The 27832-nt window shown below is 40.4% G+C and overlaps 2 protein-coding genes and 1 long non-coding RNA gene across 5 annotated transcripts in view; 1 reads left to right on the top strand and 2 right to left on the bottom strand.

Moving 5' to 3' along the window:
* Positions 1 to 791: 791 nt before the first annotated feature.
* IGIP (IgA inducing protein) lies at positions 792 to 5519 on the bottom strand. Its single transcript, XM_037015943.2, has one exon. The coding sequence runs from the start codon at positions 1125 to 1127 to the stop codon at positions 966 to 968; it is 162 nt and encodes a 53-aa protein (XP_036871838.1). The 5' UTR covers positions 1128 to 5519; the 3' UTR covers positions 792 to 965.
* A 4593-nt stretch (positions 5520 to 10112) lies between these two features.
* On the bottom strand, positions 10113 to 21721 carry PURA (purine rich element binding protein A). Of its 3 annotated transcripts, none has more exons than XM_073221793.1 (2): positions 21173 to 21721; positions 10113 to 15502 (listed from the first exon to the last, which is right to left on the bottom strand). In XM_073221793.1, exon 2 carries the CDS (start codon positions 15326 to 15328, stop codon positions 14345 to 14347), a length of 984 nt encoding a protein of 327 aa, XP_073077894.1. In that variant the 5' UTR covers positions 15329 to 15502; positions 21173 to 21721; the 3' UTR covers positions 10113 to 14344. The 3 variants fall into 3 exon arrangements, with proteins under 3 accessions (XP_073077894.1, XP_073077896.1, XP_073077895.1); XM_073221795.1 differs by having other exon boundaries at positions 21309 to 21721; XM_073221794.1 differs by lacking the exon at positions 21173 to 21721 and adding an exon at positions 16032 to 16248.
* LOC140846200 (uncharacterized) overlaps positions 20136 to 27832 on the top strand; it is a 25169-nt gene continuing 17472 nt past the window's right edge. The window contains exon 1 of the long non-coding RNA XR_012125136.1: positions 20136 to 20907. This is a non-coding gene — a long non-coding RNA (uncharacterized lncRNA). The remainder of the gene's footprint in view (positions 20908 to 27832) is intronic.

Genomic DNA, 27832 nt, shown 5'->3' with positions numbered 1-27832 from the left:
AAAAGGTGAAATCAGGAGAAAGCCACAAATACAAATTCCAACCCTATTTCAAAGGTTGAGGAAAACATACCTGAGGCCTCTGCTGGTTTCAGACTTAGAGACCAAAACTGGGAAGGTTCTTTTTGGTCAGATCATCTGATCTTCTATGAGAAAGTCCCATTAAAACTCCCGTGAAGGGTCACTCCCGTACCACATTTTTATTGGTAACTTCACCCACTGTCTGCCACTCCACTCACTAGAAAAGCAGTTTTGGGAGGATCTTCTTTGCAAGCACAGCCTTATTTTCTGCAGAGGGGTCCCTTTATCTTTTGTCATGTACTCTTTTTAATTGCTGAATTTATTTTTATTTGCTACCAATAGTTTAATTGTAAGAAATACAAAAGGTATGTTATGTACTCTTTTTAACCCTTCCACTACCCCAGACCAACTGCAGCTTTAAAAAGACAGAAAACAAAAAACTGCATAGGAAAAGGACATTTCTATGGGAAAAGTTTTCCTTTCTTTTTGTTTGTGATAGTTAGGTTAACCATCCCACAATCAGAGAACTTTAAAAACTGACTCAAGAAGCAAGATAGGGAAGCCATTCATATAAAATATTTAAAAACAAATTTGTTTTAAAATAGAATAGAATTTTCTAGTGTGAGAGAGCACACAATGCTTGCAGTCAGTTAATGTTCAGGTAATTACACTTGCTACTGGGTACTAAAAATGATTTCCATCTACCAGAAAAAAAATTCAAGAGCAAAAAGGCCCCCCTTCCCGCAAAGGCACTGAAACAAGAGACTGATCTGTTTATATAGTCACATGAAAAATAAACATCTTTATTTTTTTGCCTACTTTATTTCATTTTTTCAAATAAAATTTAAATCTGTACAAAGTATACTGTTACAGTATATATTTTGTAAGAATCAATGCCTAAAAGAATCACAATACTTCAATAAGCAGTACAGCAGACCTCGCTAGTTTCAGCTTTGATATTGAACAAACTCAAGCCGGCTGATGCACAACACATTTGCTTGGTTTCCACATGGTGAGTTCCCAGCACTGAGATGGGAGAACATGACAGCAAGTATGGTTATATTACAGCCCGACACACTGCGCTTCTTCATGTGATAATAACTGCACATATTTAATACAGAATGCTCAAATTTACTGTTTAAATTGCATTTGCTTACTTCTTAGTTGGCAAAATTAGCATTCATTCTTAATGGGGTCCCCAAACAGTGCAAATTAATGATATTCTACTGTATAATTGGCACATCTCCAATAAGGATTAACTTGTAAACTCAAAGAATATCACAACTTTGTCCTAAATTTTAACTAATATACATCTGGTCCTTTTAACCAAAGTCATTTTGGAAAGATATTAAAGAACAATTCTATTTCTGAAAGGATATTGTTTTGACCATTCTTTAGAGAAGATAAATTTTTAAATTGTCATTAAAATGTTTTACTATAAAAATTTTACAAACTTGATTAGAAATTTCAAGATTATGATTTGCAGCAGACAAATACAAACTTTTTATATTCCAACAATACCTACTCATAGACTTTCAAACAAGCACAACCATGTCAGCTGTGTTAACTAAAATTCTGAACAGTGTACTAAATTTATGAGTGGTGCTGGGTCTAGCAAGTGTAAATACACAGTATATTTTAATGAAAAGAATTGTCTTCTTTATACTTTATTTGTTTTCCCATAAGGAAACATTAATGTTTACATTCTTTAATAAAGTTAATCTTACATCAGAATATAACTTAATACTGTCAGCAACAGGGACCACACACAGTAAATAAGAAGCACATTTAAAATAAGTCTGAATTCACATAGAGTAACATTTGTTGGTTAATAAAATATCGACAGTATTACAATCTTACAATATTTACAGTAAGAAAAATCTAGAGTAATATATACCTTTCACAGCAGGATTCCTTTTTTTTCTTCTTCCAGTTTGGGATTGTGTATACATGAAAAGCTCAAATAAAGCAACTCTGCAATATAATCTTAAAATAATGGCTACTGGGGGAAATTTTATCACAACCATTGAAAATAATGGTGACTTTTCACGGAGTCTGTGGCATCTGAGAACCTAGTTAATTAACCAAAGTCTTGCTCAAACCAGCCTCAGTTACCCAGATTAAAGCTGCAGAACTCCGGCCTTCCCTGACTGCTGAAAACCCAACAGATTTTCTCAACATGCTATAAGAAAAGAAGGAAAATAGATTTCAGTTCACACCGTGTGGCTGTAAGCCTCTGGCCAGTGCACACTCCCCAACTTATGCTAAATGAGGGCCAATTTCATCCCCAAACGATTGCAAGAGTTTACCCTCCAACTACAGGGCACTTTTGACACCAAGCTCACTCATTTCTTAACTCTTGTGCATTAGGATAAGACATGAACTTGGCCCATGTAATACACACCAGCATCTTAGAGACTTGGGACCAGGCAAAGAAACGGACTAGTGCAGTTTGCACTGAGATCAACAGGGAAAATGGAAGCGATGCACATTTCCAATTAGAATGGCAAGAAGAAGACCCACATCCCTAAACTGGAATTTGGCCAGGGCATCAGAGTTAGCACCCCCTCTCTGAGTACCACAGGTGCTTAGGATGTGTGCTCTGGGCCTCCTCCAAGAGAGAGCATTTACAGTAACACCATGTTGGACACTAGTTCAATGATGACTCCCCAAGAAAGCAGATACAATTCTCAAATCCAGGGCTGCCCACAGCACCTAAGCTCACTCATCTGAGCTGTGACCTGTCCCAACTCTGCTTACTTTAAGAGATCTGATGGGCACAGAGCACTCAGGGATATATGGCTGCTGCCTACTTTGGACTCTAGATCTCACAGGTAATCAACAGGTATCTGGGATTGAATTAGCAAACTGTACCATAGCTCCTTAAACAGACACTGTCAGGTTTGAAATCATGTCAAGCATGAATCTTCACTGTCAGGTCAGAAATCAAAGTGGGAGTCTTCCCACATCAGCCAAGGTTATTTTGTCAAAACCTTAGAGGAGTTGGACAGTTTTTCATGATGCAAGTGATTAGTTTACTTATTTCAGTCAAGCTGTATTGGTAAACCAGACTGATCTATTTAGTTAGCTTTTGTTTTTTTTTTATTCTTCTGTATGTGTTAACCCAAAGCTGTTGTATTTGGGCTAAATACACTGACAGAGAAAATTCAAACAACAAAAGTTTTCAGCAAACTTCTGTGGTATTTTCTTTTTGGAAGTCAATGCATGATCTAAAGGTATTCCTACCCAACAAAGTCTGTTTAAGTGTTATTTGATGTTATTTCCTTTTTGGTCCTATACAGAATGCTATGACTTCTATATAGGCCTGAATGCTGCTCCATGTAGATTCCTTCTGTATATCTAAAAATATATACTTTTCAGTAGTTCAATACATGGTTAATCTTCCCACAGAGGAAGATTTTTATAATCACATGTTGCAAAGTAGAAAAACATCTCCTTTCTAAGAAAGGAAATACACTTTCTTATTGTACACTTTTGAATAAGCCCAAAGGCATGCACCAAAAATCATTATTAAAACTAATACATGCACTAAAATGGTGTAGAATTAAAGTGCTGCTTCTCAATTTTTAAATTTGGAGAAGACATTTTGTCAGTTGTTGACTCAAAGATACCCCTCCACCCCCAACCCTGTGGCATCAGGAGAGGAAAATAAGGTATGCATAAATTTAAACTATTCTTACATGGGAAAAGGACAGATACATTGACTATCCTATTTATAAACTGGATTTCCAGTTTTAAATAAAACCAATATTTACTGGTAATAATTGTCAAAGCTAATACATCCAAACAAATGTTACTAGTAAATAATGTTCTACATAGAGAATAATTTACTTTGGTTTTATGCACCTTCTCAAAAATAATACTGGTGTCCCAAACATCACCAAACTGATGTGTTCCAGCAAAGTTGTAAGGCAAATCTTTTTTTCCCTAGTGACATCTTGTTTCCCAAAAGACAAAACTAAAATCTTTTGGTGAGGAAGGGGTCAAGATAATGGCTAACCCCTTGACATCCTGAGCATCATGGTTTATCAAACTCTACCCTGCTAGAGGCTGTCAGGGACCCTGATCCCTGCCTTGAACCAGGAATGGCTCCCATGTCTAGGGATGCCCTGAATCCTTATAAACAGCTCTCAGAGCTTTGCTTCTTTTTTCCTTCTGTCTGGATGTTATGTCTAACAAAGCTGGTTGTAATGTCACATTTTGCTACTGGGGCCACCATCTAACAATAATTCCAATCTGAAATGTTTTAAGTCAATATTCTGAATTTTACTAATTAGTGCACTAATATTTTCTCTATAGCATTTAGAGTAGATCCTTAACTTGGGCTTCTGAAGATACGTGATGCCCCTGAGGTTATATGCAAAATTATCTTTGTATGTGCAGTTTTTTTTCTTGGGAGAGGGCCCATCACTTTCATCAGATTATCCAAGGTATCTGTGACCCCAAAAAGGGGTTAAAGGGACTTAGAGGGATACCCGTAATTCATTTTATTCCAGGATTGGGAAATGGGGGCAGAAAACTAAAAATGGCCTCACAAAAAGGGCCAAACTGCTGGTCTTTTCCCCTTTATTCACATTTGGGAAGTAAGTGCTTTAAACTAGGAAAAACGATTAAGCTGATTAAACTCCAGTAAAAAATAATCAAAGCTACTTTCTAAAATATTTGCATTTTCCATATATGGTAAATTTAGTCTCCAAGAAAAGGTTTGGATACTGGATTTTTCTCTTTTCCCAAAGGAAATTCATAGACATAATACTGATCATCATCCACATTTAAAGATCTGACAATATAAAACTTAAAACAACTCTAATGATGTAATTTAGGCTTTAATTCACGATTTTGAGTAAAGGATTATCTAGAGTCAAATACACATTTGTCAACCTTCATTTCCCAAGATTGGTCCATATTTAGACAACTACCAGACACAATTCCACTAGATAAACCTAAAATCTGAACAATGGAAGTTTGACTTCCTACCCCGATTAAAAACAAAGCCACAAGGTTCCACAATAGAGTCCAGCCACAAACATTCACACCATGTTATAGTGGATTTTCTCCTTTTAAACATACTACTGAATTTTCAATAGAATTTGCAAACATAAGATGCAGAATGACTAGCAAAAACATGATGAGCAGAGCATGTCAAGAATTAAAACACCACCCCCTGCCTCCCCATCCAGAAACACACTCAGGCATTCCAAAAATAAACCAGATCTGAAGAGAGGCCTCTCACTTGTTCGTTTTAAATATGAAGCGCCTAAAAGGCTACGGGAAAGGTAATATAAAATGAAATAATAACTTAAAAAAGTTAATTTTAGCCAAAACACATTTCTTTTCTATTTACAAAACTATGAACTTTTTTTTTTTGCAATTCCTGAACTCCAACTGTGTTGCACAATCTCACTAAGACAAAAAAATATGTTCACAGGTATACTTTTCATTCTCCTATTCTTTCTAGAACACATCTTGAGATTATAAGAATGCCTCTAGTTAAAATAAAGTCTCTTATCCCTTGCTACCCTCCCCCCCTCAAAAACTGAGTCAACCTTGAATTCCAAAATGGAATATTCATTTAATATAATTATTTCAATACCGGTTATATCACATAAATCATGAGGAAACTCTATGAGCATTATGCAAAACTACATGAAAGAGGGAGCTGCCACTTGCCACCCACTTTACTTCCAGCTTTTTAAGCCAATACCCAGCCAGACTCAAATCTCATCGACTTTGGTGAAAATAAATCAACACTCTAAAACCAGGCCATCTCAGGCTGGAAGTTGCATCTCAAAGACACCATTTCATATGTATACATACATATATATTTTTTTCTATCCTAAGCTTTCACTTTGTCTATTCAAATAGTTTAATAAAGCTCACATTTACAAAGGATTATATTGGCAAATAAAGGCCCATATTAAAAATTTTATCAAAAAAACTTTTGTTCTACATAGCTAACACTAAGAAATACTTTCTTGGACTTATAAAGCATATTTAATTGCATATAAGTTTTGCTTTGGGTGGGATACTGAAAACATAATTCTGTAAGAAATTAGAAAAGACTAGAAACAAAAGTGAAAGTGACTAGTCTTAACTTTCAAAAAATCAAGTGCAAAGATAAATAGTGCAAATAATGAGAACTAGAAATTTTATAGGCAACTTCACATAATGTTTCCTGCTTTTGCACTTTTACATATTGACAACCTTATAAACCCTAACAACTGTATGCAGCATGGAAATGGGCTATCATTTATCTCCACTGACTAGACTTAAGGAAGTCTTTCAAAGACTTGTCTCACAATCATTTACATCACTGGTTCTTGACACAGGTTTGGGAATTCACTTCTTTTTAAGCAATTCCTAGGGGAGGGGCTATTTAAGAAAGCTCTGTACTGGCTTAAACAAGTTATAGTACATAACCGTATTATAATTTAAAATCTGACATGCAATAAAATGAGAAAATCATAGTGCTAACTCTACAAAACAAGTTATAATAAAAATAATTGTTACTGTTAATGAACTTGACATTTGTAAAAAAAGAATTACCTTTCAAATACAAAATCTGAACATCTTTTTAAGTTGTTTTAAAAGATATTTTATCATTAATGGATACAGATTTGGGTAAAGTAAAACTTTAATCTGTCAAAATCACTGAGAATAAGTCTATACTAAATTAGAAAGGAGTTAATCCAAATATACCTGGGTTATATAATTTTAACAACAAATATTACAGCAATTCTTTATCTTAAATAATTTAAAATGCTCCTGGGATATTATGAACAGAAATCTCAACACTATCAGTTCACCTTAAAAAGGACATTAAAAACTTCAAGATGTAGTAAATTATATTATTAATATCTGCCACCACAAACTCATGGGAATTCTACAATTTTAAAGTAACAGAAAAAGTAGGAAAACAAACAAACTTTAGTTTGGGAGGCTGTATTGTCTAATTTCAGAAATACAGTATTATTGAGGGTCTTGTAAGGTCCACAATGTTAAATGCTTGCTAGAACTACAAATGTAAAAGAAATAGAAAAGATATCTAAAATGGCTAGTTAGTATTTTTACCTGGTTTATTGTCCTCTTCTAAGAAATTTATGTGGACCAAAAGCTCAAGGTTCTGTAAAACAAGGCATAAAATGGATCTTTGTGGACTGCAAAACCAAACGATTTGACCTAAGGACCATATTGAAAAGTGAAAATAAACTACATTGTAACATGAGCCCCGGGGGAAGAGTCTGTATGATAAATATTTCTGATGGTTTAAAAATGATAATTAAAAATAACTGAAAATTTGAAATTTCCTTATTTTCTTCCCCTCAAAATAGTAAGTCTCCTGCACCAACTTGCCTTGACCAGAAAAGTTGCCATTCCACAATTGTGCTACTTAATTTGTCCAGAAAAGCAAACATCCTACACCTAGAAACAGGTATGTATAATGCATCATCATTGTAACATCTAGCTACAGAACAATAGTTTTCTCATAACCAACAAGGGACCAATTTTTCTGGCTTTACTGAAACTTAATGAAGATCAACTTCATTGTCCTTAGCAAACAATTCTCATTTAAGTCTCCACCTTGGCATCTTTTCCTACTTCCAACAAAAATTTCTCCCACTTACCTCCAAACCATTCCCTTATATACCTCTCACACTCCCATTCACAAGCACATTAAACAATTCTCAGCTTTCTGCTCTCAAATTTCTAAATCAGTAAGACTCAGTCCCCAGTAACTTACCCAAAATACACATACTTCTTACTCTCTTCAATTCACAAATTTCTCAACAATTTTGCCCTTCAAACTGCCAATGTAAGACTATGGGGAAAACAGAAGTCAGAAAAAACTACCCGGTTAGAAAACAGAAATCTTCCTGCGATCATTTAAGTAGTTCTAAGGCAGGACTCAGTTATTTCTTTACTTCCTTCTTTAAGGGGGTAAGTGTGAGTGCCAATGGCAGGTCAATGGCAAGGAGAGTGAAACAAAGAAAAAGGAGGATGGGAGAAAGAATATGCCAGATGTATATGGTAGGGAGGTCAAATGCCACCAACAACTACCTACACTGGATATTGCCAATCTACTCTACCTGAATAGGAGTTTGACTTGATCCCAACATGTGTCTAGTAATTCATTAGCTGATGGTCACTGTTTGGGCTAGTCAAGGTGAATGAATACATTAAGTCACCTGTCCTGTAAGTTTGCCACTTCACAATAAGGACATCTTTTCTTAAGTCCTCCTAGGATCCCTCTGTGATCCAGTTTAGGCCAAAACACATGCTAACAAGAGCATTTGCATTTTTCTCAGAATTCTAGAATATAAAGGTTTGGTCCTTGAACTTGGAGGCCTCTTGAATTATTAAAGTGCACACTAAATCAAGAAAATTAAATTCTTTAGCTTAAAATTTTCCCATGATATGCTACAAAATTCTAATTAATGAGCAACTAATAATTATCAAAAGCAAAGTATATATTCACAAAAACACAAAAGTCTTGCAATTCCAAAATGAGTGCAATATTTCTAGTCTGTAAGAAGTAACTATTTTACATAGAGGATCACCACCATGTTTCTACCTATCGAACAAGACAATTTTCCACAAAAGCAAAGCACATTAGGAAAAAAAATAAAAAAGAAAGAAAAGAAATACCAAACATAATATGGGGACAAAATAAAAATAAATGAGTAGCTATGAAATTCTTTTTAAGAAAAATGTTTCTAACAAGTGACCTTTGCCATATTCAACTCTCTTAAAGACACAAATTGTCCAGACCATTCAACATCAAAACTTGGTAGTCAGTTTAACAGCTGAAAGATAACAAACTGTTGGCTTCAAACCAATCATATCTTTCACTTTTTACCTGGTTGTTCTTGCATTATGAAATGCTATCTGACTCATGCTAATGCTGGTTTAAATAATCTTCACTTAGCCCATAATAATGAAATTTCTGTAGGAAAAGAGCCTGCCAAATGGCCTAGACTTTAAATTTAGGTTTTGTTCTAGGATCAAATAACTCAAATATCAAAATAAGCTTTTCTTAAAAAGTATATTGCCAATTCTCTACAGTAATTAATGCTGCTGGGTGAAAACAGTAATTTTAATAGCAGTGATCACTTTGGTTTTATAGTGTACTTCATTATGAATGGCCTAAATTCAGTTAAATTACAGTTTAAAAAACCAGAAATATAATGTATGATTTAAAAATGGATAAACTTTAACAACTTTCCACAAATAATTTCAGTGAATTTACTCACTGAACCAATTCCAATAAACTCTTTCCTATTCAACTCTCATGGAGAAGTATACTTATCTCCAAATAATTAAGAGAGTCAAATTGAGGGATAATCAATGATCAATGTTATACTCAGAGTTATCACCGACTGTTCCAAATCCAAGTTGCCAAAGATTTCCTTGTTTTAGCATCCTTTTTACATAGAAGGAAGGGGCTCATTCTGATATTGAAAAGATTCTGAAAAGGGGACAAAGTCATTAGATTTGGTATCTCACTTTTTATGGGGAAAAACTCTTAAAAGTATGTTTTCATGTAAAATAAAATGAATTGTGTAGCTATGAAAGCAACCACAGCAGTCATTTCAGAAATCCCCATTTTAAGTTATCTGGAAATGTGTGTGCATGTGTAAGTAATATGAAAAAATGAGTGGGAATACTGGAGAGGGTGAACCATGTATGGGAGATAAAAATAATGTGGCCACCATGCCTGGTAGATAAACCAAAATGTCATAAAAGTAAAATGTTAGTTTAGAAAGTTTCAACAGTGCTAAATGCAAAATGCTAAAGCACAGAAACAATGAATGAGATAACCCCCACAAACATCAAGTTTCACTGGAAAACAGGAAGAAAAAATTGACATATGCATCTTTTTTAATATACCAAATCTTAACTGACTTAAAGATTATGTAAAGTGCTTGGGCCATAGTACCCACCCAGATTCTCATTATCAATGGACTTATTTTTTCCCCTCCCTTCCACCCAAATTTAGTTCAGTTTTCCTGCAGAAAAAGTACAGCATTTCTATATTAACAAGAATAAGAAATGAAAACAGTGAGTACAACTGATATAGATCCATTGACTTTTATTACAAATGTACTTGATCACTTGGCTTCAAAAAGTTTAAAATCAATACCCTATTTTCTGTATGCCAGTACAAAGCAAACTGTTTTACAAATTAAATACCTAAAAATTTGACAAAAATATTAAAATTTGATGAAAAACAATTATAAAAATCCTTAATCTCTCTTCAAAAAAGGAGGCAGTCTTCCCACTCCTATTATACAATATTAATAATATTCACCATTTTTAGAATAGGTAGCTAAATTATATTTTTCTGTTAGCATACAAAACTTAGACTAATAGATTTTATTTGTATATGCTCCAGTTAAGTTTGTGAATGCCATCTGATTGCAATATAATCAACTATCTTAAATTGAGTCCTAATTTACACTTATTTAATAATTTGCATAGTTTAAAAAGGGGTAAAGGTTAATCTACAACTAATTATCATAGGCTATTACAGTGCTATTTTTCAAGGCAATAAGTATTTGCTCCCAAATGAAATTATTTGTTTTCTTTAGGCAGGGGTTAAAATACTAGCAGCTTTCTCCATTACCTGAAAAATCAAACTGAACTAGTTATCCATCTCTAGATGTGAAGACCTAGTAAACATTGATAGACTTTCCACTTTGAGTCAAATTTCAACCCCTGCATGGGACAACTAGAAAGTGAGACTTTCAAGGTTTTTATTTCCCCATTGGTTTTGGTTTCTACTCTCCATGGCTTTTGAGAAGCTGGGAAAGTTTGTCTTTCCTGACTCGCATTGTCTTTCTTTTCCATTTGGCAAATATTCATCTACCTCCAATCTGTATCTAGTAGAGGAAAAGCCAACATAGCTTTTCTTAACTTCCTTTGTTGTCAAAGGCATGTATGAGTTCTACAGTTCTGGTTAGTTAACTTTAGCTCCCTCTGTGGCTGGATGACTGCTGCTTCTAGCATCAGCATGATAAATAGGAGGCACAAATAAAAAGTAGCTTAAAAAAAGATTTCGTGATTTAAAAGAAAAAAAAAACGAACAACACCAAACATATACACATATATGGGCATTTCAAATCTGGTGGCTGATCTCTGGAAAAAATTACTTGACAGTGTCTCTCATTTTAAAGAATATCAATATTGCAATGCATTTCAAGTTTTCTTTTATACTTAGGCAAATATTACAGTTTAACCAAGTTCTTGGACCTTAATTATAAGACAAAGCAGATCATTAAAAATAAGGCATACTTGTCAGGAACTAAGTTTTGTTTGCTTGCTTTTGGCACATTTGATCATACTGTCTTCTATGAATAACACATATGGTCAAATATACCATTTCCTTTTCTGTTTCGGCACAAACTAGTAAAATAAAACAAGAAAAAACTCCAACATAAAACACTGAGATATAGAACCTTGGTAAAGTACCGAGCACCTGGGGGGGAAGGGTGGGGAAAGGCTGAAACAGTAGAGGGGAGAAGGAAGGTTCGGAGGGTGCTTGGGGAGGTAAATGAGATGCAAAAAAAGAGCATCTTTACAGTCACTTAGTCTTTTCTACAATAACCTTTTAAGTCTTAAGAGATTTGCATGTGGATTTCTTTTCAAACCCACTGACTGTTAAATCAGATACTGGTTTCAAAATCTTAGTAAGATTGTGAGTAACTGTTATAGTGTAAAGACAATTGCACAATACATGTGCTTCTTGATCCGGTAGGATTCCAAGCAGAATCTGAAGTCTATAGGTAAGAAAGGCTTCACTTTAGGTAACTCTGACCCTAAAGAAAACCTTATGAAAGAACTCGAATCTCAAAGAAAGGACACTTTGCCTAAGTTTGCTGTGTTTTTGTTGACTTGCACTACTTATTGCTGGCTACTATGAAACACTGATCTAGGAGTACTCCAACAACCTGTAGTACAAGGCTTAACTTTAAGAAGCTATAGTAAACAAGAGACAAAATCAAAGCAATTCTCTTTCCTAACTAGTAACAGCACAGAGAATGCAGTCTTTTCCATATCACAGTTAAAGTACAGTGAACAAAACAGCTCAACAAACCTTAAGACAAAAAAGTGCAGGTTATTAATGTTTACATGCAGTTGATAAGCATTCCAAATGTCACATTATGCACTGTAAAAGCTCAACTTTACTATATGGAAATAAGAAAAATGCACCTTGGGGGAAGGGGAAAAGCAATTTAATCATTTCCAGTGATTTTGTAGGTAAAGAAATTCCTAACTATTGTACGGTCACCTAATATTTAACATTGTATGAATATTAAAAGCAAACAATTTAATGGAAAAATGCACAGTACAATGGAAATAGCTTGTTATTCAACACATACAGTAGATCTCAAAAACAAAGACAACACACTCAACCAGGGAGCTTAAAAATATCAAATCAAAACCCAAAGAACCAGCAGAAAAAAAATCCTTCAAAAAGACAACTGTTTTCACCTTCCTAGGCCAATGCTTTACAATGTGAGAAGCACTGATACCTTCCAGCTCCTACAGGTGGTGTCTTCTACATACAGCAGTTAGATCTATATGGCTGGATTGCCAAGAAACAATTCCATCCCCAGAACTCTGTCAGACAAGATCCTTTTTTTTTTAACCAAAATACTTTCTACAGACTTCCAAACCAAAATTACTGTTTAAGGCATCTTTTTTTTATAACATTTTCTCTTCACTCAAAGATGATAGTCATGCAGCAATTTAATGATAAAAATATATTAATATTTTACTATACAGCAGCAAGAAGTTAGTCGTCAATTAAAAGCACACGAACATCTTTAAATGAAAACCTGTAAGACTATCGTTACAAACAATTTCAGTTTGGAGGACACAGCTTGGTAAAGTGCTCTCCTAAGCTTTGCATTTTCATACCCTACACCTTGAATATATGAGTTATAAAACATACTTTTGATAGAAGGCATGTACACTGGGGAACACAAATACATTTAGCATATAATGTAGCCAGTAATAACTAGCACCACAGCTACATGGAAATCCTTTACATACACCAACTTGTCTTTCACTTTTAAAATGAAACTCAGAATCCATGGCTCAGTAGGATAACTATAATTGTGTTGCTCTGCTTTTAACAGGTCTACATGTTAATAGCACTGGCAAAAATCAAAGGATAGCTCAGACCTCTTACAAATTTAGAAGACAGTGCTAGTGACCACAAATAGACTTGCTACCTGATGTCCAAGTACAAGTTCACTGGAAATTGCTGCACGTTAGTTTTTAAAATCTTTCTACACATAATAAAAAAAATATATTATGAACAATACATCTCATATACACAATAATGACAAAACGCCTACTCAGTCAAAGCAAACAGATGCAGAAAAATATTATGGGAGATTTCCTTTTTTCTTTCTCTTTTTCCTTTTACTATTTGAGTAACTTTGGTTCCAACCATAAAAATCACAACTTTGCAAATTTCATTTAAATGCCTTTTTTAATAATTTCTTCATGTTCACAGAAGTTTCACTGACCATTTTTATATGTTTAAGGTCCAGATGCAATGCATATTGTATAAAAGAGAGCACTTATTGTTTACCTTGCATGAATTAAACCTACGTACCTTTAACTCTACAAACTTCTGCATAACATTTAGACAAAGCTCAGACACACAGCATGCCTAGCCCTCATATATATACACATCTCTAATCACAGGTATATAGGGTGTCAAATATACTATAATAACCTCCATGTAAGGTTTGAAATTTGGTAACAAAATGAGAAAAACTAAAAATATTATTTTACGTGTTCTAAAATATCTCTTTTTTGTGCTAAAGTCAAATGTTAGCTCAACATGAAAAGGACTTTTATATAATTCAGCAATATTATAATCTTGACCATTTTGCAAACACTTTTAATAATAATAGCTTAAACGTGTACAAAAGTTCTTGGTTAATTAGGGAAATAAACACTCAGTTCTTTATATTTTTTAATCAAGTAGGAAACACAGTTCATATAATGTTATTACTTTTTGTATTTTTTTTGTTTTTTGTTTTTAGCAGCTGCTTACTGTTTTATATGGTGGATAAAGTGGACAACATCCAGCGATGGGTGGCAAGTCAAGAAGAGAAACTGTCAGTTGGTGGAGGTTCTGTGGGTGGTGCTCCCTTGGAGTTAAGTTATTTTTTTTAACTTTTTAACTTTTTATTTTCTTTCTTTACAGTATATTTTCTGTGTGTGTGTGGCTGTGTGTGTGTATGTGTGTATGCATGTGTGTGTCGGTTTTTTCCATTCAGTTTGATCAATCTTCTTCCCCTTCTTCCTCACCCTGCAGCAACAGGGTGGCAGCGGCGGTCTCCTCCTGCTGCTGCTGCTGCTGCTGGTGGAGCTGCTCACAGGCAGCTCGCTTCTCCCTCTGCTTCTCTTGAATCTTCTTCATCTCCTCCGAGTACTTGCAAAAGGTGTGTCCAAACTTGGCCCACACCTTGTAGGGCACGGTGATGGAGTTGCGGTAGGTGGGCTTCACCTCGCTCACTCGCATAAACACGCCGTACTTGTTGGAGCCCACATCGAAGAAGAAGCGCTTGTTGTCCACAGTCAAGGAGGTGCCCTCGGGCAGCTCGGCCGGCTCCTCCTCCACTCCGTAGTCATCGATGAGCTTGGCCAGAGCGTCGCGGAACTCGATGAGCCCCTGTGCGGGCAGCGCAATGGTCTGGCCCTGCGTGGAGCCCAGGCCGGGCCCCCGGTTGACCGTCTGGCGGATGCGCAGGAAGCGGCCGCGCTGGTTCTCCTTGAGATCCATGTAGTACTTGCGGTTCTCGCGCACCAGGAACTCACTCTTAAGCGCCCGGCGCGGCTCGTCCTGCGCCTGGGCCAGGTCGGGCGGCTGGCTGGGGCCCAGCTGCGCGTAGTGCTCGATGAAGTCGCCCAGGTAGTCGCGGAACTCCACGGCCACTGACATGGAGAGAGTGAGGCGGCTCTTGTTGCCGCCCGCGCCCACCTCGGCGATCTTCAGGAAGCGGCCCTTGGCGTTCTGCTTCACGTCCAGGTAGAAGCGCTTGTTCTGGATGTCCACCCGCTTGGAGGCCAGCTCCTGCGTCTCGTGCTGCAGCCCCCCCGGGGCCCCGCCGCCGCCGCCGCCGCCGCCGCCGCCGCCACTGCCTCCGCCGCCCCCGCCGCCACCACCGCCCCCGCCGGAGCCCGAGCCCGAGCCCGGGTGCCCCAGGGAGCCGCCCGAGCCCAGCGCCGCACCACCCTGCTCGCTGCCGCTGTCTCGGTCCGCCATGATGCTGCGCTCCGCCGCCGCGCCGCCGCCGCCGCCGCCGCCGCCGCCGCCGCCGCCGCCGCCGCCTGCCGCTCCGCCCGCCGCCTCAGTCGCCTCAGCCGCCGCTGCTTTCCCTCCCCGGCTCCGCCTGCTGCCGCCGCAACCCCCACAGCCAGTCAGCCACTCTCGCGAGATCTGCGGGAGAGACGAGACCCGGTAACAGGGCACTGACTCCCCAGTACAGTAGCAGGGCGCCCTACTGTACGAGCCCACCCGCCCGCCGGCACGTGACCCGCGCCCCCTCCTCTCTGCCAGCCCCCGTCCGCCCGCCCGCCAGGCGGCGCCCACCCGCCGGCCCTCACCCCACACCCCTGGCTGCGGGGTGGGGGTGTGGAGAGCGGGACGCTCCGCGTCGCAGCTGCTGCTGCCACCGCCACCACTGTGACTGTCGCTGTTGGCCAGACTCTGGGCAGCCTTGGCCTGGGGAGTTGGGGGACTAGGGGTAAGAAGGGAACTACCGTACCAAGCACAAGGGAAGGCCCTGGGCTCTGCTTTCCAGTGACCCCAGAGAGAGGATGTGGGGGGAGGGGCCTGCGGAGCTCAGCTGAGAGCTCTGCAGAGAGGGGACACCGAGTCACGGCCACCTCCTCCCCGGCGTGCCCCAGCCAGACTCAGACCCAAACCCAGACAGGCCCACCCGCCGCCTGGCTGGGCTGTCTCCTACCGCAGAGCCCTGGCCGCAGAGGCGGGCGAGGAAGAGAGGTGGTGCGGTTGTAACCCTTAGCTGCAGAAGGGGCTGCCCGGGATGAGGACGGGGCGCTGGCAGCAGCGGCGCGGAGCAGCAGACACCTAGCCCGTCCCTCCCCTCGCTCCCGCCGCTCCCCCTCCCCGCGCACGGCAGCGGCTCTGGCCTCAGATGATCCCGCTCCCCCCTCCCCCCAACCGCAGCCCCGCACAGTCGGGCGGGCGGGCGCACTCACCGGCGGGGGGGGAGCCGAGCAGAGGACGGCAGCCTCACCAGGGCCGGGGTGCCCGCAGTGCCTGTTCCCGTTGGCTCTGCCCTTCCCCCCAAGCGACAATCAAAAACAAACCCCACACTCACCCCCAAAACCTTCGCCCAGCCCTTTTTGGGACCACAACTGCCCGCATGCCTCCCCCTCCTCCTTCCGAGATTTGGGGAAGGGGGGCACCGTGCTCAGGGCTGAGCCCAGCCTGGGTTGCCGGCCAGCTCTGCGGATGAACCAGGCCCTGCCGAGCCTTCGGCCCCTAGCCCACTCTCTTCCCTCTCTGGAAGGTCCCAGAATGGAGGAGAAAACCAAGCAGGCTTTAGGAAATTCACGAGCTAAAAATGTCAGGAATTTCCTGGGAAACGCAGTTCCTTACGGGATTCATTAACGCAGGTTCGCTCCCTCTTTTACCACTCCTCCCCACAAACTCCTAAGTATCAAGAAGAGTCCCCACCTCTCAATAAGTAAAACATGAAATGATTTCTGGTTTTAGGGAGACAGGTAGGTTACGGACCATTAATTAATCAATGAGTCTTTGGATACTGACAGCTAAAAGGGGCCTCTCTGGTCTCAGAAATAATTGATTTTTCTCTTGCTGTATCTGAGGCATAATCTGGGGCCTATTTTCCTTCTCCCAGATAGACAGTGAATACTCAAACTCCCTCTATGTAGTGTTGCAATTCTAAAAGATGTGGGAAAACTAAGGCCTATCTCCAGGAGACCCCCTGCCAATACCCCATCACCTTCTTCAGGGGGCTCAGAGGATACAGACACCGGAGTCCTTCTCCTGGCCTTCTTGAGCATGGATTGCTGCCTCCATCCTGAGAAGAGTGTGCCTTTCCCATCTATGGGTTCCATTCCCATTGAACATCCCCCAAGCCCTGAAATAAGATGACTTGCCTCCCTCACTTTTAGCTCTAGAGACAGCTGAGTACATGGTTGCCCAAGCTTCCTGGAAAAGAGAAGGGTAAAGAGAGGACTAATGATCAAGAAGCCACACCAGTCCAAGGCATAAGCCTTATCAATGCCAAAGCCCTCAACCCCCCAAATATATCCCTTCACCTCCAGACCAAACCTGGCTGCTAAGCATTAGCAGCTTCCTTTTTCTCTTAGCAAGGGCCCCATTCTACCCAGTATTAGCTACTTTAGTTCCAGACTGACTTTTGCTACTTCCCGCTAAAAAGGAAGAAACAGGGCAAAGCATGCTGGATGCCAAAGAACAAACTGGGGTAGTCCTGTGAACCAGTCTCAGAACCACCTACCTGTCCAACAGTCCCTGAAATGGCTCCCTGAAGGTGAGGCCCACTCTGAGACAGAGAGAAATCCAGGCTTTGGGCCCTGTGAACTTCCCCTTAGTTTGGGGGCATCCTCCAATATCGCTTAGTACCCTTTCAGTGCTGATTTTTCTGTACTCCCTCCCGTTCCCAAGTATGTAGGGAAGGGGACATAGGAACCACTGGTGCACTCCCATGCACATAAATACGTGTGAAGAAGCAGCGGCTCCTCTGAGCTCTCACAGTAGCGATCAGGACCCTGGATAGACCCCGGCTCCAAACTGAGACACTAAGGCTGAGTGGAAGGGTCTTAGGCACTACGGGGCGAGGCACTACGCTCTCACCTGTACGCTAAGACTAAGATCTGGTTAAGTCCGATCTAGAAAAGCCACTGCTTTTTCTCAAGGCTTTACCTTGCGCAGAACCAAGCCCTTGTCACTTCAGGAGAGCTCAAAACAGCATCGAGGCCAGCGGGATTGTGATGAGGGGGCAAGTGCCTACCGGTCCCTGCATTCTTTCTAATGAGCGCTTCCCCCAGGACAGAAAACTAGGTCTCAAAACTGCCCGCCTTCTTGGAACAACTTTGGAGTCTAAATTTCTTGCCCTCTGTCCGAAACATTTAAGTCCAGGGGTTCTGAAGCAGTTTGAGTACGCCCTGATTCTCTGCAAAAGTGACTGTCGCCAGGAACCGAGTTCTTAATTTCCCAGTGCAGAGGCAACTGATCACGTTTCTGAACAAAACACAGGTTAAACATCATCTGCACGCTTAAACTGGGAATTTTAAGCTCAGATCAGCAAATGACAGAACTAAATCTCTTCACGTAAACATGTGCTTATTTTGTGCTTTTTAATGAGATTTAGGTATTATGTAAAAAATTTCTGCCATTATATACCAGTTTCTCACTTTATCAATGTATCTAAAAAGCAAACAAGGTTAATAATATTTTTTCCAAAATAACTCAATAATAAATTGGATATTTAGCACATTTTCACTACAGTGAAATTCAGGATAAGCCTGTAAGTGTGGGCTTTTTAGTCCGACTGGGCAGGCGGGTGGGTAGTAAAAGGCAGCTTTCCTTAGGCTATATGATACACTAGCCTTTAAAAGGCAGTGTAGGAAGAATGAATATTGACTCAGAAACTCTTAAGTTTAAAAAACAAAAAGTTTAGAACCTTAATTAGAATTTCAAAGTTAGATTTGCATCCTAACATTGAAAATCCATTAGAAATTTGGTGGATTTAAAAAGACTTCTAGCCAATTGTTAATTACTAAACAATATACTAACTTGGTAAATGAAAAGCCAGTTTTAGTGTCTAGGTCTTCAAATTTATTATTTTAAAACAAATAGTTGTAAAATTAAATCTCTAATTTCAACCCAATGTAGAAAAGACAAGGGGAAAACGAAATACATTAAATGCAGCAAAATATCCATGCTAGTGAAAAATTTTTCAAAAAAATTCCTTTCCTCTCAAAGTTTGCTTACTTTTTAAAATCTGTAAATGTTTCTAGATTTCTTGTACTCTATTATTAACACTACACGCACATTTTGAAGAGAATAGAAACTGCTTTATTTTTAATCCCACTATCTCTATGCCTTTAACAAATTCTTACCAACAACAACAAAAAAAACTGCCCGCAAGTGAAACAGACATTAGGCAGAACAAGAAGGAAAAATCCCTCAGTTTTCCTCAGCCTCAACTACTGATGATTCTGAAATAATCTAATTCAGCTTTGATTTTTAAAAGTAAAAATTAACACATACATCTATAAAATAACTTGGAGAGAAGTAATCTACTTCTGGGTAATATACTCTTTTGATTTTGGAGTTCCCAACAGAAATATACTGATTAATATTTCACAAATCACATATTTTCAAAACAAAAGAGAAACAAGAACACTGGAACTTGTGTTTTCAAGTGCTACTTAGACAAAATGCTTGTCTTAATCCAGACAATTACCTTCAATACCCAAATCATTAAAACTAACTAGAATGCTGTACTGCAAGTGTTCAAAGTGGAGGAATTACCTATTCCTTGTCATGACTACCAGGAAAATTAAGAGAAACTCTCAAGTAAATCTTAACATTTAACAACAATAAAGACTGACAGTAATTTCACATTTTAAAAGAGTGTGTCCCCTTTCTATCGCTCACCTAATCTTTAAAATTATGCCTCTCCAATGCTATTTCAATGTTTAGGAGTTAAATATATGAGTTAAACATTTAAAATTTGAAGAGAACAATCCATGATAGAAACCTGGCATTTCAAAAAATGTTTCATTTTTAAGCATTTGCATTAGAGTTAAATAAACGTAGCACACACTCTAAATTCGATAAAAGATTCAGAGAACCCGACATTTTATATACCCAAAAGGTCCAAACAGAACCAATGCAAACGTCATTAGCTCTCTTTCGGCTGACACTTAAATGGTTTTACTAGCACCCAAAGATGAAATAAGCAACTCTCTCCACACTCTAGTCAACACACCAATTTTCAAAGCCGCAATTCGCAAACGTCAGTTTGGGCGGGGAGGAGTGGGGGTCTTGAAGTAATAAAAAATACTCCTTTTCTCCTGACAGTCTACCAAAAGATGTCAAACCAAATTCAGCCTCCCTTCCAAGGACACGGGACACAAACACAGACACCGCTGCAAAAACCTGTCCAAAAGCGCCTGGCCCTACAGAAACGTGAGGGGCCCAGCTAAGAACAAATCAGAATCCTCCAGAGGGTCCCGCAGAGACAGCGGAAATGAAGGTGGCATTTATTCAGGGGTACACAGCAACGAACCAAAGAAAGTTGCCCCGACCGGACTCTTGGGCCTTTTTCTATCCAAGTTCAAACTCAAGGCAGATATATTTGTTGGGGTCCTTTCCCCAATGAGAGATCTCAGCCACTTCCCAGGCCCACTGTCGCTCAAAGGAAAGACCCTCTAGTTTCACATTCGTTCTTTTTGCCCCCGTCAAAAGGCTGTCGATCTGACCTAGCTCTGTGGGGCACAAAAATGCCTCGTTCGGGCCACCCATCTTTGGGCCTGGCTTCATCTGCGATGTCAGCACCAATGTGTTGTTTTTTATTATTACAACGCATCCTGGGCGGGTATATGCATTGCGGGGGGTGAGGGTTTAAACAGAGGCGAGAAGGGGTTGGTAGTGGAGCCCAGAACCCTCCTTCCTCTCCCCTCCTGCCAGGGTTGCTGTGCAGGGAGTGCCGGCCCCGTCTGGCGCACTGTCCCAGACCCCGAGCGAAGGTGGCCAGGGGAAACGGGGCTTAGGGATTGCCAAGCAAACGGCACCACTGGTGGGCTCCAGCGTCTGCGGAGGTAGGATTGTCTTTTTTTTTTTTTAAAGGGGCGTGCGATTTTGTTCTCTTTTGGATGTGGGAAGGAGTTCGTTCGATCGTCCGCTACGGGCGGGGAGGTGGGAGGGAGCGTTGCTGCACAGCCAGGGTCCCCGGAGGGAGGGTGCGGGGAGGTGTACAACAGTACAGTAATTATTCCTGGGGCTTAAGGGGGCAATTAGAGGGGACGGGGTGGGCGGCACCTCGAGCTGTGGCAGTGGCAGCGGGGAAGGTCGCGAGGGGCTTACCCGGGCGGGCGGGCGCTGTCCTGCCGCAGGTGAGGGGCGCGGGCTGGAGGGAGGGAGGGCGCGCGCGAGGCTGGCGCCAGGCAGGAGCGAGGAAAGGGGGAGGGGAGGAGGGAGAGGAGGGCGCGCGCGCGCACACCTGTCCTGGACAGCGGCGCTAGCCGAGCGGCGCCTCACTCGGGCTCTGCCGGCAGAGGAGGGAGGAGAGCGGGCTGGCAGGCGGGGGCGGGACGCCGAGGGGAGGAGGAGGAGGCGTCGCGGATGGCTGGCTCGGCTCTCGCTCGTTCTCCCTCCAGCGGGCAAGCCCGGCTCACACCCTGCTTCTCCGGCTCACTCACAGCCCCCTTGGCTCTCCCTCCTCCTCCTCCTACCCCTGCGGGATCAGCTCGCCGCCGCCGCCGCCGCCGCAGACGGCAAGTCGTGGCAGCCAGACGTCGGCGCGTAACCCGGCGCTCCGTGCGTGACTCTGGGCGACGTCAGCGCGCGCTCCGCGCTACCCACCATCTCCTCCAACCCTCCCCCCGTGGCTTGCGCCCTCCGCCCTCGCGTCCCTCCGTTTCTGTTGCCGCGGCGGCGGCCGCCGCGCGCGGTCCCTCCGCCCCCATCTCGCGCGTGCGCGCGCCCTCCCCGCCGTTGGCGCGTCAGCAGCCCGCGCGGCCCAGGCCTTGAGGCGCGTCTGAGGAGGGGGCTGCCTGCGGCCTCTCTGCGCGCACTTCCTCCACCTCCGGCCCGTGGCGCCCCCAGGAGAACTTATTCCTCGTTGGGCTTTGAAGGCCGAAGCCAGGCTCAGGCGGGGATGGAACCCTGTAAGGGCCTGCGTCAGCTCCTGCTTAGGGCCCTTAGCGTTGTTGTCGGTGCCGCTACCCCCGCGTTACCCCCCTTCCGCCCCCGCCCTCGTTCCGTCCGCATCTCTCCGGAGGCAGTGGGACTTCATCTCTCGGAGGGTCTCACCTAGGCCTTCAGACGCCGCGGAGCGGGGCTAGGTGGGCAGAATTAAGAAGAAAGAGGCTAGATCACGTTCAGGCTCTAGCCCCAGGAATCCTTGACAGGAAGCGTGGGGTTGCTGCCCAGCCTCCCACGCAGTGTAGGTGAAACTGGGCCCCTTTGAGGGATTGTGACTAAGGCCAAAACCCTGATAAATATTACTTATGCGTCCTTGGGCCGAGGGGGAAAGAGTAAAAAAGGACGAGTTAATTTCATAAATCGTTATGCAAGGGCGAAATGCAGGACTATAAAATGTCCTTTTAAGAGTTTTCTTAAAATCTTACCAAGTTTGACAAAATTTTGATGCACGGTAAGTTTTCCCTCGTTTTGTATGCCGTCATCTCCATCCTGCAACACATCTGTGCAATCTGTACATAAGATAAACTATTGACTGGTAAATAAATAGATATCTGCCTTCACCATCTTTATCATTTAAAATCTCAGAGAAGTCAGTCTGTGATTTAGAAAAACTTAGTCACTGTCCTAACTTATTTAACTGAATATATTTTGAAACTACTTTGCAACACACGGCAAGATACATTTTTTTTTTCTGGCAACAGTAGGTTTTTAAGCTCACTTATTATAGCACCTTTTCCAAGAAGCTTATCTAGTTAAGCCTTGGAGGCAAGTAGGAGCGAGGTGAAATTAACCCCATTTTTTAGATGAGAAAATTGAGTTATAAAAATGTAAGTCAGTTGTTCAGAGTTGCAAGCAATCTGTCACCCATAGAGGGAAACACTTTAGGTCTGCTATCACCGACTGTGTCCACTAAACCAGAAATCCCTCAGTTGTTTACTTCCAGGTATCTTTTGACTGCTCCCCCCATGCTCCCCCTTCCCTCCCCCTCACCTTATTAGGCACCCCTCTCACACTGTAGGCAGTACCTAATGTCAGAGAAACAAATTTGGGAGGCGCTCCTGGAGACACCAAATCACAGAGGTTTGAGTGTGAAATTTTTCTGCCATAGGAAATTAAAGCTCAACAGTTAGTTATTGTGAAACAATTCGACTTCCATACACCAACAACAAAATGTTTATTAATCCCTGATTAGAGTTGCAGAAATTTTTGAGACAGACTTAGGAATGATGGGTCATTTCCTTTGAATTGCTTCTTTTTTTCCTCATCTTTAGGTGGCAGCACTACTATATAAATCTCTTTAGAACTACAGTCTTCTGCAGCTTGATACCCTAAAGACTGTTTTGTCCTAAATGCTTCCAGCTATACTGTGGAGATTAGAAGCTGGTGAAAATATGAAACCATAGCTGAGAATTAGAACACTTAGGCAGTTCTAAAGGAGGAAAAGCAGACTTTTAGAAGTTAATAAACTACATAAATGCAATCTATTGAGGGCAAAGACCAGAAAGTTTCTTTTAAACTTTTTTAAAGTTGTATGAGGAGCAAGTAGCATCTTTACTCTAAACCTGATCTTTTATTGAAACGTAACACAAGATAACCTTCCAAAGTAAATACAGTTTCTCAATACTGCATATTGATTAAGCATTTACAAGTTTAAAGTTGCTAGTTGCATAATAGCCGGTATTCTAACTACAATTTTAAAATCCAAGTGCAGTTTTCCTCATTAAGCTGTATCAACCTTATGAACCTTATTGTTGACACTACGGAAGAGAACTCCTCTTGGCTTCCTACTTCTCTTCCTAAATTGTTCATATACAAAGTAAACCACCATCCCTCAAGCTCCGAGAAATGAGAAGACAAGAAAAACCAAATGTAAAATGATAGTAATTTTCAGATATTCTGTATCTTAATTTCTCCCACATATTTTGAGGGTAATCAACTGTAATATATGGGGGTTATTTGGATCAAGTGTTTCCCAAGTAGAACAACTCTGTCATGATTTTGTATATTTATGCTAGTTCTCCTTGCACCCCTTGATCTAAGCAACTAAACAAAATTGAGTTTACATGCATTTCAGAATAGACTGTATCAGATTTACAGCATAAACACAACCACCAAGGAATATAGAGTTATGACCATCAGGAGTGAGAAATCAAATTATTTTTGGGTAGAGGATGAAGTGTTAATAAAGTCTTTCTTGATGTCAGCTTCCATCTTTCTTAAGTCAAACTTGGAAAAGGAGTCTCAAGAAAATTGGTAGAACTCAAACTCAGCAGTATTATGTTAAGATTTTTAAGCTCTCTGGTGCCAGCAAATCATGCAGCCTGGAGGCCTTTGCTCCAAACTTCTGCCAACTCCATTTTGGCAGTAAAATGTTCTGTTGAACAAAGTTTGCACGTGTTTGGGGTGTGAAGTGGTTTCTCTGGCATTTATCTGGTTTTATTCCAGTTAAGGAACTTGAAGACAAGGGTCAGATGTGTGAGACTTGTATAGTTCATATGTGGCTGGAAACAGACTGCTAGTGATCTTGAAATTTCACTTAAGACAACTTTTTGTTGTTGGAATTATTGAAATGGACCCTTCAGTTTACTTCTTAAGTGCTGACATGACATTGAACCAGTTCCCAGAAGCAGGTAAGTGGGACCCTCTCCGTTAAAGGTATAGAGCTGTGGAAAATCACTCATCCTCCTACCCACAATACCAGCAACATGTTTATCCAGATGAAACTTAGTAAATAATAATATGTAACTTGTGGGCAAAGAGGCCAGTAATTATTTAAACTAGATCTCATTGTCAAATATAACTGAGCCTCTGATTTTTTTTTTTGGTATCATTAATCTACAATTACATGAGGAACATTATGGTTACTAGACTCCCCCCATTATCAAGTCTCCACCACATACCCCATTGCAGTCACTGTCCATCAACTTAGTAAGTTGCTATAGAGTCACTACTTGCTTTCTCTGTGTTTTACAGCCCTCCCCATGCCCCTCCCCTACATTATGCATGCTAATCATAATGCCCCTTTTCCCCCCTTATCTCTATCTTTCCACCCATCCTCCCCAGTCCCTTTCCCTTTGATAGCTGTTAGTCCACTCTTGGGTTCTATGAATCTGCTGCTGTTTTGTTCCTTCAATTTTTTTCTTTGTTCTTATACTCCACATATGAGTGAAATCATTTGATACTTGTCTTTCTCCACCTGGCTTATTTCACTGAGCATAATACCCTCTAGCTCCATCCATGTTGCTGCAAATGGTAGGATTTGTTTTCTTCTTATGACTGAATAATATTCCATTGTGTATATGTACCACATCTTCTTTATCCATTCATCTACTGATGGACACAGGTTGCTTCCATTTCTTGGCTATTGTAAATAGTGCTGCGATAAACATAGCGGTGCATATGTTTTCTCAAACTGGGCTCCTGCATCTCTGATCTTTTTTGATATCAGTTATCTGACTTCATCTTTTTTACCTATCTCCTCCCATCCTGGAGTCATTGGTTAACAATACCTGACCCCGATATGTGTGCTAATTTATCGTATTTCAGGATTCCCTCTTCATGTGGGAATGGGAAATATATACAAACAGTCTCACTTTCCATTTTTTCCCCAAGTAATTCTAATAGAAAATTCTTGCATAATCTGTAGTAGCACAGTTTAAAAGTCATTAAACTGCTGTTGGAGCATTCTTTCTGTTTTGTTTTTCTTCTGATTTAAGAGTATTGGAAAAAAGCACAAAAATAAAAGCTAACAGTTGTCGAAATGATACTATTATCTTACCTTTAGCCATGCACAATGGGGTATCAATTTGTAGGATACAAGTATGCTAATTTGAAAATGGAAGTTATTCTTTTTTTTAGTATCATTAATATACATTTACATGAGCAACATTGTGGTTACTAGATTCCCCCCATTATCAAGTCCCCACCACATACCCCATTATAGTCACTGTCCATCAATGTAGTAAGATGCTATAGAATCACTGCTTTTCTTCTGTGTGCTATACTGCCTTCCCTGTGCCCCCCCCCACATTATGTGTGCTAATTGTAATGCCCTTATTCCTCTTATCCCTCCCTTCCCACCCATCCTCCCCAGCCCCTTTCCCTTTAGTAACTGTTAGACCATTTAGAAGTTATTCTTGATACTTAGGCCAAAAGTGTGGCCTGAATTCTTTTTTGCACCTTTCCCTTTTCTTCTCTTTTAAAGTAATTCCTGAGTCAGAGCTAACATGAGTAAGGTTAGAAATGGAGAGGAAAGCTGGGACTTTCCAAAGAGTAGAACTATCTGGACTGGAAAGTACTATTGAACTTTGTTGTACATATTAGGGTGATGCCAAACTCTTTTGCTTGCCTGCCTTAGAATATCAGTGTGTTGTCATTTTACTACCTGGAGCAAGACCAAATACATAAGTAGGTATGTACATACAACCAGACACCATTGCTCTCTGAAGCCAATATATAGGCCATTTTTACAATAAATTCAGTAGCACTTTGCAATTAGATGACGATCAGATGGTTTTTTTTCTGTGGTGAGTAAAAGGTGTCAGAGGGAAAAATCAAGATGACACTCCATGGAAAAAAAACAGTGCTTTTTTTATTATTTTGTCCTGTAGTATTTTTATCTTTGAAGTATATATTTTCTTCTTGTCTACTTTAAATACTCAAAATTAATTATTAAATATAAATGTAATGTAAGTGTAATCATTAGTTTTTACTCCTTAGATAGTAAATCAATATTTACTTGATAAACATGTATATAAAGAAATATTTTTAATTACTATTTTGGAATCAATTCATTAATATATATATTACACAGACATATTACAGCTGATGTTTAGATGGCATTTCAATCTTTTTTTTATTTTGCTTTTAACTTCCTTTTGGAAAGTAAATATATCAGGACTAGTTCTTGGAACTCACCACTATTTATCAGTCAGTCTTGTTCTCTTGAGTCCTTTATTGAGCAATATCTTCAAATACCTATTTGTCAGACATTGCTCTGTGTGCTTGAATAAAAAGTCCCTGTTCTCATAGGGTTTCCAGTCTAGTAAGACAGATAATAAGCAAATATATAGTATAATGCTGGATAATGAGAAGTGCTAAATTAAAAAAAAATCATTGAAGGAGAGAGTTTTCTGTGTAATTGTGTGTGTATGTGTGTGTGTAGGTCTCCTACCTGATATTTTAAATAGTATGATCAAGGAAGTCTCTCTAAAGGGTTATATATGAGCAGAGAGAGACCTGATATAGGCATTTAAATACCTCGGGAGATGTTCCAGGTGTTGCAAACAATTAATGCCACATAGGGTCGCTCAAGTATAGTCCAGGTAACATCCTATGTGGTAACTATGTATACATCTTTTTTTTATCCTTCAGATAAAAAAGAAACTCATTAGGTTTTCTGAGTGCTTATTAGGTTTTCAGAAAAGTTTTTCATTCAATATCACCATTGCTCTATATTTCCCATGGTTATTAGTCCATCATTTAATATAACAAGATCTACGGTTCTATAAATGAAGCTTCACAATCCCTTATCTGCAATTTCAAAATCCATATTTTCCTTAATTTGGTGGCAAAAAACCACCTGAACTGACATGTCTCTATGTAAAGTCCTCATTTATTCCATTTGATGTGACAATTGATGCATTTCATTTTGGAAATACATATTCGATTAAGGGCTGCTGCCCAGGACAACACATGTTAAGTAAAATATAGATAGTATATTACATTCCTAAAATATGAAAAGAAAATTAAATTCAGAAACACATCTGGCTCCAAGGATTTTGGATAAAGGGTTGCAGACCTATATCAGATTTCTTATTG

This window comes from Manis javanica, chromosome 14, assembly GCF_040802235.1.
Source record: "Manis javanica isolate MJ-LG chromosome 14, MJ_LKY, whole genome shotgun sequence".
NCBI classification, from domain to species: Eukaryota; Metazoa; Chordata; class Mammalia; order Pholidota; family Manidae; genus Manis; species Manis javanica.
The sequence above is the reverse complement of the archived record's forward strand: the minus strand, read 5'-3'. Positions and strand labels throughout refer to the sequence as shown.

Bases quoted from the DNA above. Each gene is read 5' to 3' on its own strand.
- IGIP (XM_037015943.2), bottom strand. From the start codon at position 1,127: ATGTGCAGTTATTATCACATGAAGAAGCGCAGTGTGTCGGGCTGTAAT.
- PURA (XM_073221793.1), bottom strand. From the start codon at position 15,328: ATGGCGGACCGAGACAGCGGCAGCGAGCAGGGTGGTGCGGCGCTGGGC.